Here is a 12,764-nt window from a genome sequence, read left to right as displayed (position 1 = left end):
AATGGTCGTAAGACATGTTTCTTGTAAAATTACGCCTGTTTTTTCGTAAAACATAATAATTTGTTTGATTTTATTATGTATGTCCATGCAATACAGTTTTGCTCAAGATTTTCCTTTAATATGTGTCACTTAAATGTCATAAATAATTTCATATTGCTTATTTTAACTATTTATTATTAATTGTGTTATCTTGGGGTTTTTACATTATTATTTTTTTTTGCATTTAAACTATCAGAAATTCTTCTGTTGTTATATGAACTGTTTTAATCTTAAAAGTTATTGTTTCCAATCTCAATTCTCCAAAATAAAAGTCCTGAACTTATAATTTGATTTACTGAACTTTAACTAGCAAATCCTTAAGCTAAGCCATGAATACGTTTCCCGACAAGAAGAACTATGGAATTAATTATCTTAAAAGGCCATGATTTTATTGATCTTATAATTTGATTTATTTACTGAAATGTACTTCACTATTGATAATTATTTGAAGATAGCAAATCCTAAAGCTATGCCATGAATACAATTGCATGTATGTCTAAAGTATTGCAACGAATTACTGAAAATATGGATTCTTTTGAAAACAGTGAAAATTTAACTAACATGGCTATTTCTGCTTGCAATATTGGAAGCTACACCATAAAGAATTTATTACCGTGTACTCTATTAGGGAATGTACTGAAAATTTTGAAAAAATTTAAACCCATAACATCCAATTATCCCCAAATTATCAAATTTCTCAACGAAGTTGACGAATTTTATCACAAGGGAAATTTGTGCAAGTATTACAAAATAGTTATTCTTACTAATCATTCACCAGCTGTTGAATATGAAATACTCAACCTGTTGAAACTATGTCTTGACATTAAAACATGCCAAGATATGAGCTTACTGAAAATTGCTCTTTTAAGTTCTAATTTACCTCAAGTCTGTACTGAAAATCATGATGTATACCTGAAAATAATTGCTATTTTTAAAGAAGCATTTTTAATCAGTAAAGGCAACCCTCTGATTTCTTATTTATCTAGCACATTTGTAAAAGCTGTAAATGACAGTGGTGTGCCAAGCTGTATAATGTTTGCGGAGCATTTACAGCATTTTGAAGCTTTGCTTTCTCTTCCTTTACAGATTTGTTCAAAGGAGCAGCAGGCATATTGTCTGGAACAACTAATATTTATGCTTGCTGAAGCTGTCAATTTAAAACTTTGTGAAACTGAAGATGTTTTGTACTTGACTGCTCTTTATCCCATGCATTATTATCATTTATTAAAATACTGCTCTGAATCAAATAATAATTATGTATTTGAATTTTTAAAAATTTTGTGGAAATCTTTATATTTTGTTGAAATTAAAGAAAAACAACAGCATGTTTCTGCTATAATTACTAATCCAATATGGAGATTTTTATCTGTTACTCATCAGTAAACTTCACAAACAGTGAAAAAGTACAAAAAATATAATGGGTTTTTAATAATGGAACAATTCAGAGAAGAAACTTTCTTTACAAGTTGGAATATCTTTAAATTATCAGGTTGTTATGAAGTTAAAGAAGGAAGTTGACGGTTTATTAGGATATAATTATTTATTCTGAGTGTAAGTATTTTAAATAGTATTATCTTTGTTTGCATTTGCAATAACCTGAAATTAATAAATCAGTATATCTTTTCTTTAAGTTATAATATTTACTTTGTTAGGTTTTGAATTTGTATATGGAAAAAAAAAAAAACACTTTGAAAAACTGTAAATTTTGGATTATTAAGAATAACTGAGTCAGACTACTATAGTAGAATCAGACTGGAATTACTTTTAGACCAGACCAGTTTAAACTTTACAAGCTTAACCTTAGACTAGTTTAGCTTTACAAAGGCTCAGTCTTAAATCTTCATTTAAACATAATGTAACACTTTTTTTGCTTCATTTTTTTCTTCGATGTATTTTAGAGTGATGGTAGGCCTCTTTGTTAAATCACTTAAGATAATGCATCTGATAATTTTGCTCTTTGTAATTCTATTTTCTACTCCTTCGAAAAAAAACATTGCCTCCTTTGAACTTTTAGCAGAAGCCTTCATCTTTACTCAACCAGTTAAATCTTGAAACTTAATTCTAAAAGGTTAGTTTCTTCAAGGAGGTAGACTAAAAAAGGTTTAAGAGTAAAAGTTAGTCGTTTTAAATTCTTCAAAGAGAATTCTCCCTCCTAACCTGCAATATTCAATGTATTTGTTGACTGACCATTATTACCCATGTAAACATATAAAAATAAATTTCTGGTTATTAACAAGCATTTTTATTTTTAAATTAAAATGGTTTCTTTATGTTGAAGGATCATTTGATTTTGGGAAATTAACATCTACCTTTAAATAAATATGTAGGTATTCTGTGGACATGGATCTTAAACTTTTTATATGTATTTGAGTTTTCTCATAATGATTTTTATTCAAACTGGATAGGACTGTATTAGTAAAAGGCTATTTCAATTTTATGTTTGTTATGGAGTATTATCATTTTTTCCAATCACTCCTACATTTGTTTTAATCTAATGATATATTTCTAAATTTTCATTTATTTCATATTGATTATATTAGTGAAATTGTGCTTTTACCATATTTTCAGTTTTTGAATGGAGCCTCCTAAAAAGTTGCTTAGAATGGAAGAGTTTGATATTAAGGTAATTAAATGTAAATAATATCACATTGTTAAGAGCTTTAGGGGATGTTTCTATATCTGTACCTTTTCGCACCAACTACCTTCACCAAGGAGCTAAAGAAATTTTTTATCTCGCAAAAATGTATAAAACAATATAGTGTTAATCCCAAGAAACTAAAGTGGTAATAAAATAACCTAATTGGAAACTTCTTTTGCTTCAAGAATAAACAAATAACAGTTTACATGTTTTAAGGGCCCATTTTTAAAACGTTTGAAATATGTTGACTGTTATTTTATTTTTGAAGCGAATGAAGTTTCCAATCAGGTAATATATATAGTTTACCCAATAGTAGCTAAGAGTTATCACAAAGGATAACTCTTACACACAAGTTATCACAAAGAGTTATCCTTTGTCTGTGATGTTTTTTTTTTTTTTTTTTTTTTTTTTTTTTTTTTTTTTTTTTTTGAAGTTTATCTCATGCCTTAGCCTTGTTACCAGAATTTGGTGCGGGTACTGATATGGAAATCTTCCAGTCTTATAAAATATTTATTTCAAAGAAATATGTTCATAATAATTTGTCCAAATTTAAAATGTTTCACAATTATTGAAAAAAAATTACCTGCTTTGTATATTTATTTAAATTTTTCTTATTTTATAATGATTTATAGAACTTATATTACCATTACAGTATTATTATATTAAATTTATTATTTTAGTTGTATTTATCAGTGAACCAACAATAAGATCTAACTGAATGATGTTTGATAATTATTTTTTTTCACTTATTAAGATGTATTTATTTGAGAAGATCATTTAAAATATCCAACTATGTGATTAGTACAATTGATAATTTAAGTTGTTACTGAAAAAGTGAAAATAAGCGAACAATATCTATACATTCATGCACACACATATACATAATTTTAAAATATAGAGAAAACTTGAAAAATAATAGATTTTACGGAAAATTCTTGAACTAAATATTTTTTTAAAATATTTAAATTTTTTTTGTTTATTTCTGTAAAATATTTTAAAAAAGCCGGAAAACAAAATAATGAAAGGATATTTCTTCATCAGCTTGCTCGATTATATCCGCAAAATGAAGTGCTATCTAAAATTCTATCAATGTAGCCAAAGCAAAATTTATCAATACAATAGAGGAGAGTCTAATATTAATATATTATTTGAAAGCACTCCTTTGCAAATATAATCGTGTAAGCTGATCAAGAGATTGTATCTTTTCATTATTTTGTTTTCCAGTTTTTTAATAATTTTTCTTCCCTTTTCATTAATCCTTATTATTTTTCATATTTTCTCTATATTTTTAACCGATTTTTTTATTTCTACAAATTTGCGACTTCTTCGTTTTTCTGTCTAAATTTTCTTTGTTTTTCTCTCTTTTCTTTTTGTCTTTATTGTGCTATTTATATTTATTGTTTTTCACGTGCCACTGCCCAGCTGTTACCAACATTTTGCGACTTACGGAAATCTTCAATCTATTATAAATGTATTTTCAGTTCTTATGTGCATAATTGTTCTGCAGAAAATTAACTTGCACTTTAAAATATCGAATTTCTTTTAACAGGAAATGCTAATAAATATGCAGTCAACATTTTTGGGTAAATTGAAAAATATAGAAGATAAAATTGAAAGATTAGGAACAAAATACCATTTACTTGAAGGAAAGGTGGAAAACATACTGAATAAAGTCAAAGAAATAAGTGTTGGAGTTCCATATCTAGGTAAATTTATTTTACGCTTTTTTTTATAAACTTATATGATAAAAACTATGTGTTAAATGAGATTGCTAAAGTTTATGCAGTAACCAAATTTAGGGTAATAAAATGAAACTCTAGCATTGTCTGTTACATGAAAAGGTTTGCTTTTATGTAATGAACGTTGTATATGGTATAGGAAAAAAGAAAATTAAATATTACAATCTGTTTCACTTAAAAGAAAATAAATGTTTTCAGCAAACTGTATTCAAATAGTGGAGTTATATTATAGAGAGGCTACACTATATACTGAATTAAATAAGAAGATTCCATAAATATTTAATTAAAAATGGTATCCATTGTGACATTTTCAATAAATTACAAATTTAACTTGACCTGTAGATAATTATTATTAGAACTGTTAGTGTTGCATCATTGAGTATATAGTTTTTAAAAATTGAAATATTCATTTTATTTTTAAAATTTAATGGCTCAATTTACAAATTTCTATTTGCTCCCATAAAACTGATTTTTGTGTAATAACTTTTTTCTTTCATAAAAAAAAGTAAAAATCTGTCTTCTAGACTCTTCATTTTAAAAAGAAATATTTATAGTGAGAGATATCATGATGAGATATATTATCATGGGATATAAAACAATAGATTTAATGAAATATTCTTTTTTTCCCCTATACATTTGCTTCGCTGGTAATTTCTTTGCAAATTCAAGATTGTATCACAAAAATAATTTAACAAATTCAACATTTGAAGACCACTGGGTAAAAACCGTTTTTGTTCATAAAAGCTTGTTAGTAGTAAAATAGATTTAGTGCACAGAGAAGAATTGTTTGTCTACATATCAGCCCATCTTCACTGTGCAATAACTCTCTGCCAAAACCGCGTATTCACCTTATTTATCAAAACTTAGTAATCCTCAAAAAGCAACATATGGCGATCTTATCGTTATTTTTGTGAAAAAGTGAATTATAAACTGTTCTTTGCCTTTTATCTTCAATTGTAATTTCTGCTACTTAAAAACTTGAGTATAAATCATCTTTATTTTTTTTAAGGTGTGGCTGTAAATGGAGAACCTAGTATGCCAAATTTACTCTCTTCCAATACTGAAGGTAATGCTTCTCACTTTTTTTCAGTCATCTATTAGTCAGTAATAAAACAAAAGGAATTTAAAATTTTCAACAAATTGTTAGAAAAGTCATACACTTCCCATTACTTTGTGAAACTAAATATGTTGTAATTTTTATTTTGACTTTAGGAAACTTTATTTCAGTTTTTCTATGTTTATCTTTAAAATAATGTTCATCAATTAAAAAATAAATTTGCAAACTCTTTTAAGAACATTTTCTTTAATCAATTCATGTTTTTGTTTCGTTTTCTCTTTAGTTTAAAAAGAAACATTTTAATATTTCAAATATTATAAATTTTTCGTTACTATTTATTGATCTTTATCTTATATCCTGTAATGAAGCAATTTTTTCATGGCTTGTTAAATATGTATTTAATGACTGAACAATACAAGTTACACTATTCTATAAACCACTGTAACATTTAAAAAATATATAGATATAGATATTCAATGTTAATTTTTGTCAAACACTTTTATTTTTATAATTTCACGTCACTATTACTTTTTTGCTGCAGTTATATAAAGTTTGTTTAAGTGCATAGTTTCTCAATCTTAACCTTTCCCTTTCTTTAATAAAAAATTAGTTAATTTTAAGAAAAATTATGATCTTTTTATGCATTTATTTTTAATGCAAGCTGTGGGGTTTTCGGTAAAAATATCTTTTTCTTCTAAAGAAGCTCTAAATATGAAGCCTTTTTGGCTTATTTTGTTACTTGTCTGTTGTTTTTAATAATCTATAAAGATTATTCATTCCATACTCTGTTTTAATTTTAGAAAGTTATCCAAATGGCTCTTGGCTTGGTGATCCTGATAATCCAAATTTCCGTGTGAGATGTAACATAAGTCCAATGTAAGCTTAATTCTTTTATACAATTATTTTAATTTCTTAATCTTATTAAGATTTTTATTTTAGAGAATTTTTCCTAGTTTAAAAATATTATGCTTCTATGAAACTTTGATAATCTAGGTAAATGTCCAAAAGAAAGGCCTTATTTTATCCAGAGAAAGTAATTTTAAAAAAACTGAAGTGCAGTTTGCTGCGTTCCTCCTAGGAAACCTAGATATTTTTCCTTAAAAATAAATTATGAAGTGGCTTAATTATGATGTTATGACTGAGAAAAGCTATAAAACAATATTTTTTAAAATTATCACCATTTGCAACAATTATTTTGGGTGGTCTGATGACAAAAATAAGAAGGCAGTGGAAATATTCAAAATGAAATGGTCTCGCATACAGTCAGAAGCATTATATTATTTTCCTGAGCCAGATAAACATCTGCTGACAACCTTGTAATTATTTGTGAAATTTAGTGGAGGGAAATTCTAGTTTCCTAAGCAGAATGCAGTAAACTGTCCATTTTTTCTTTCCTTGTCCCTACATTTCATTTTTTTAACTGTTGGTCATTTCTCAAGAGCTGGATATATTCGATATAGTTAAAAAAAATAACTTACTATATATTTATCCCGATACCTTTTACAGGAAATTATTCTTTACATTTGATTCTTGCATTAAATCTCATTTTTAAAAAAAACTTATGTGTGTTTCATAGTTTAATTTTCATTATTCTTTAGATGGGAAATTGTTTGTGAATCTCTGGCTGAACTTAATTTCAAGTTTTTATGATAAATATATAATTTCATAACTGTAATTTATAATTTGAATACTCTGCATTTAGTGCAATTTAAATTTTATTTGGTATTTCAACTTTCTGCCATCTATTTCTTAATAAGCTAACCAAAATTGCTGTTTTGTCTGTGTTGAAACCAAATAAAAGCTGCCATTAGTTAATTATTCTCATACCGGTTTTTGTCTCAAACCCAAGTATGTAAATAAAACAGCCATCATGTGTTAGAATTAGATATTTCTTTCTTCAGAATTATTAGCAGATAATTTAAACTGAAGTAGTGTTCTAGCTTAAATGAGCAGAGGACCAAAAAAAAATAATAATAAATAAATAAATTATGTATATATAAAGGATTTATTGTTAATAGCTGAAAGTAATGAATCTAAATAATATACTCCTTTGTTTGTAGTGCACTTATTATGAGTACAAATTATTTAAAAATTAAAAGCAATATTTTTTAAGTGAAGTTTTTTTAACTTTGTGCTAATTATTAGTTTTCATGTTATTTGTAACACAATCGCANACCTTAAAACAAAGTTTATCAGCATAGTTTTTCTTTGCTTTTTATCTTGATATAAAAAAATAAGAATTTTTCACTTTTTCTTCAACAAAATTACACGATCTCTACAATCAAACTAAGAATATTTAAAAAGAAAAACTATGCTGAAAAAGGAATTTCAGTTGTTTTACAAAGCTAAGTTGTGGGGGAAAAGACACTATCTATACGAAAAACTTTTTTTTTTTTTTTTTTTTCTTAATGAAAATACTTAAAACTATGCCCAAGAATAATTGTTTGCTTGCAGGTAAAAATTATAAAAATTTCGACTTGGTTGACTATGAAAATAGAATATCCAAAGATAAAAATTTTGTCGTGTTAATTTTTTTTTTTTTTAATATAATTACATATTGAAATTTTTAATTCCTATACAATTTTTTTAATCGACCACTTTTAAGCGTCTGTTGGTGTTCTATTCTATTGTGTACAATTGTGTCAGTGACATTTTGATCCTTAGTGAACATATATTGCCATATACAAGGCTGATTGTGCTCCGGAAAAAATCCGGATTGCCGGAATTTTTGCTAACAGTGATCCGGAAGTTTCCGGAGATCGAAGGTTCAGACGTTTCGAAAAGTCATTGATAACAGAAGTTTCCGGAAATCAAATTTTCAAACTTAAAAACACAGTTTATTTTCTTTGTTTGTAAGGGAGAGCCAGAGAGATATTTTATTTTTTTAACTCAAGAAATTTTCCGGAATTTTAACTTGGGCTCACAATCACCCCTGCATATAAACAAAATTGTTAAAAAAAGGAAAAAAATCTTTCATATTTGAAAAGGAGGAAAAAAATATTCAATCCAAATTTATCTGAATTCAATTTAAAAATTCTGAGCATAATTTTTTTTTTGCAAGCCTTTGTTATTTTATATAAAAATTAAATTTTGTGATATGATTCTATTTGCGATGTGTGACCTATTAAAATGACGTAAAAAATTCACATTGAAATGCACTATAATTTTTAGGTCATATAATGTATATGTATGGAATAAGTAATAAGGACTGGTTGAGGATAAGACAAAACCTAGATTCAAAGTGTAGAACTGCTTTTCGTAGGAAACTTAAAGGAATGCCTCTGACTACCAAAGGTTGTCGTTCCAGGTAAATTGATTACAGTTATATTTTCTCATTTAATTTAGTTGTTTTAGTATGTATTTTATGAGTTTGCCTTTATAACTGTAGAATTCATGCTTTCAATTTTAGATAATTTATGTTTATTCAAATTCATTTTAACCTGCATAGACTTATTGAAAATTTAAATGTTTGAAAGAAAGAAAAATATGTTTCATATTCTAAATTTGTTTATATTCAAAGTTTTAGTAATAGAGTAAAACAGGCACTAGGGCAAAATATATATATATATATCTGAGTTTAATAAATTAATCAAGAATAGTATTGGAATAATGGCCAAGATCTATTATTGTTTGTCTTTTACAAAACAAAATAAATATATATGAAGAATAATTATGAAAAATCTGTAATTATTTTGATAGAAAATTAGATTTAAATGCGTTAAATTTTTTTTATCTAATAATTAAATTTCACAAAAGGTAGTTTTTCCTAGTTTGATAAATTAAATATAAAGTCTTGTTGAAAACCTTTAAAGTCTTATTTAAAAACAAAGACTTCTTTGCATTATACTTCCTTTTTAATGTCTGATTATTGGTACCTTAATGTATTCCTTAATGTGTTATTAAAAATAAGTTTTTATTTTATCCAAGTTTAAAAGTAAGAATAAAATTATTTGTTGAATTCCAGAAAACTTCTTTATTTTTTTATTTTATTATTTTTATTTTATTTATTTATTATTATTAATTTTTTTACAGATTGGCTAATAATTCTGTGGAGAATACTTCTCTTGGTATGACTTTAAATAACACAGAGAGTTCTTCTTCTGACATTGGTCTTTCAGGGGACCAGCACGGTGTAGCTTCAAAACCAACATCGGAGGAATTACAGTACATGGATCAAGATATCCAACAAATTCTTCCTATAAAATTGGAGGCCAGTGGATGTGCTGTCACATTTTCAGATAGCCACACTCAAGTAAGATTCTTACTTAACTTATATTAGGTGTGGTAGTTTAATAACTTTTGTTTTCTACATAAGATAAGGTGAGAGCCTCAATGGCTCAGGGGATAAAGCGTTCGTCTTCCAATTAGGTGAACCGGGTTCGAACCCCTCCGATAGTTGGTCAATGTGAATCCTCATCCAGCTTGCACCGATCACAGTGCTGACGTGAAATATCCTCAGTGGTAGGCGGATCATGGATTGGAGTCCCTTTGCTGCCAGGTTAACCGTGGGAGGTTCTCTTTGATATTTTCATTGAGAAAAGTTGGTGAATTTTTATTTCAAATGTGGTATAAATTTGGCAAATTAATTTGAATTTTTTTCACCTTCCCCAAGTTTTTCCACTTTTGATTAAATCATGGGAATTTTGGTCACACTAAAGCTTTTTAGTCTAGTTATCCACAACTTTTTTTAGATGGGGGCCACAGAAAAAATATTTTAATGTAAATATTTTATCGCATGCAGTGAGAATGACTCTTAGGACTGCATTTGGCCTCAATTCATAGGTTGTGCTCCCTCAGTTTAGTCTTGATACAGTGAATCCCTAAACATAATCCAAAAGCTATGTCGTCATGTGATTCTGAAAAATTTGCCTTCAAATGTGACATTGGTGAATACTTGGAGTTAAGCTTTCCTTATGTAAAAAGTGGCCTTAATACCCATTAGTTTACCTGTGATTTTTGCTTTTAGACTTAGGTTTGAGTAATGTTTATGGTTTGTCTAAAGTCAGAACTCCCTTACCCATTCGTCTGGAGCCATGGCGGTGACTATGGTAACGAGGTATAACTATTCAAAGTAGGAGTGTGAGATCATTGTTCAGGGTAAGTTTTGCCTCGGGGCCGGGTCGGGGAGAGAAAGGAAATCTATTTCTTCGGTCTATTGGGTTAGCCCTAGAGTGAAGAGAAGCTACCCTCCCTGAAATGCGCTATTCTTGTTTCCATAGCTGCAGACGACGTCAGACTTTGTGGCAGAGGGAGTTATTACAGCAGACAAGTTAGCTTTTTGCTTGGTTCAGTATAATCAATTACGACTCTTTTGTAGTTGGCCCTTTATAACTCAACTTCTTAAAAAAGCAAAATATTCCAAAGCTAGAGATATTCCCATGCTTTTTAAGAAATTGTACCAATGAAAGTTCAATGTTACCAATTAATGTAATGTAACTATTTTTTACTACTTTTTTAAAATTATTGCTGTGTTTGGGTTTATTTTTATGAATTATTACAGGGTGCGTAGCATTTTTGAAAAGTGCTTATAGGTGCTTATTTTTTATTTACTTTTTTTGAGAGCCCTTAAATGTGCTTTTTTTTTATTCAGGATTTGTAAAAAGTGCCTAATTTTCTATCTTTTAAAAAAGAGATTTTTTCTTGCCATATCTATTGTCGTTTTAAATTACAAAAAATGCAAGGTTTTCACAATTATCTCTGCAATATTTATGAGAAACTATTTATTCTATCATGATTTTGTAGAGTCTTTGAAAATGTTTTTGAATTTTGTGGATTTTATGTTTTATAAATTAAGAACCTTAAACGATAGAAGAAAAAAAATTTATTGTTGCACAGATACTATTATGATTTTTTTTTTTTTTGGGAAGTGATCAAAAATATATTTTTAAAAATTACTTAAAAGGTGCTTATTTTTGTTGAAAAATCTGTCTACTCGTTCTTACTATCATGACTGTAATTTTTTTAATATTCTGTGCCTTGATTTTTTTTCATGAACTTTAATATTTTTGTTATCACCTTATCTCTAAAAGTGCTATTTTAGCATCCCTTTAAAATTAAAATATAATAAGTTTTATTTTTCTTTGTTAGATTATTCACACAGAACATGGTGATATTCAAGTCATACAAGCCACCGAGGAACAACTAGAGCAACTAAAACATAGTCATCATATTGAGATTCTTTCTCACGCGGATGTGTTACCTGAACAAGTCTTAGAGAGTGCCAATTAAGTATTAATACTTAGAATCAACGTAAATAATTTTAATTTATTCTTATTAAAAATCTGTGATTAAGAGAATTCCCTTTTTTTTATATATATTTAATAGTAGTAACCATATTAATATTATAATAAAATCAACTGTGGAATTTGTGTTAGTGTTGTGGATTCTATTCTAGCTATATGAATTTTTTATGTTTTTTGAGCATGATTAAACACAATCATAACTCCCACTTATCTGTAGTTTTTTACATAGGAAATTTGTTTTTAATATGAAATTATCCATAATTTAACCTTTTCAAGAGTTTTAATTTTGCACAATATTTGCAAATATAACATATTATATATAATTAATATTAATTTTTTTTTTAAATTAATATGTGGTGCAGATATGAATACATTTTAAAACAATTATCTATATTTTTTCTATTCCATAAAATTTGAAAAAACTCCTTGTCAAAGAATTAAAAAATGCAGAAAAAAAATCAGTGGTTTGCCAGAAATTATGTATATAATCATTCAATTTATTATTATTTATTTTCTTGTTTGTTTCATCTTGCTTGTCTTGTGTTTGTAATGTGTGGTAAACAATATATTTATGTAAAAAAAAAAGTCTTTCATAAGAATGTTTAAAGAGCACTGAATAAAAAAATATTTTATTATAATTGTTTTTTTTTATTTAATGTGCATTTTTGTCTGCAATGATTTAATGTGCATGTTTGTTTGTACTAGAGCTGCACAATGAGCGAAGATCTGGGAAACATTTCTGAAAATAATCCGTAGACATGTCATTACAATTTTTATCCTCTGCTGAAAGGATCGCTCCCCTGCTTTTGATATCCCGACAACTTGCTTGTGAATTCGAGCACTTTATGTTAAAACAGTTTAACGAGGATCAATACCACGCTCCCTCAGTCCCCTACGCATTCCGATCAAAATGGTCACCGACCCGCTCACTACAGCAGCCAGTGATGCTTGATTTTGTCACTTTATTGGGAACTTTGTCTTTACTATCAGTCCACTGTATTACAAATCTGTTCTACAATCAGGGAGGTTCTTAGTATTAAACATATGAT

General features: G+C 27.4%; 2 protein-coding genes across 2 annotated transcripts in view; both read left to right on the top strand.

The window, feature by feature from the left end:
- Positions 1-13: 13 nt before the first annotated feature.
- LOC107456867 (protein BANP) lies at positions 14-12,353 on the top strand. Its single transcript, XM_043044255.2, has 8 exons — positions 14-1,590; positions 2,608-2,662; positions 4,227-4,383; positions 5,426-5,482; positions 6,274-6,350; positions 8,641-8,780; positions 9,506-9,725; positions 11,561-12,353. Exons 2-8 carry the CDS (start codon positions 2,615-2,617, stop codon positions 11,699-11,701), a joined length of 840 nt encoding a protein of 279 aa, XP_042900189.2. The 5' UTR covers positions 14-1,590; positions 2,608-2,614; the 3' UTR covers positions 11,702-12,353.
- LOC107456859 (voltage-dependent anion-selective channel protein 2) overlaps positions 5,752-12,764 on the top strand; it is a 111,306-nt gene continuing 104,293 nt past the window's right edge. Inside the window, exon 1 of the mRNA XM_071182769.1 lies at positions 5,752-5,765. The gene's annotated coding sequence lies outside the window, so the exon portion shown is untranslated. The remainder of the gene's footprint in view (positions 5,766-12,764) is intronic.

This window comes from Parasteatoda tepidariorum, chromosome 6, assembly GCF_043381705.1.
Source record: "Parasteatoda tepidariorum isolate YZ-2023 chromosome 6, CAS_Ptep_4.0, whole genome shotgun sequence".
Classification (NCBI taxonomy): Eukaryota; Metazoa; Arthropoda; class Arachnida; order Araneae; family Theridiidae; genus Parasteatoda; species Parasteatoda tepidariorum.
This window is presented reverse-complemented; position numbering and strand designations above follow the sequence as displayed.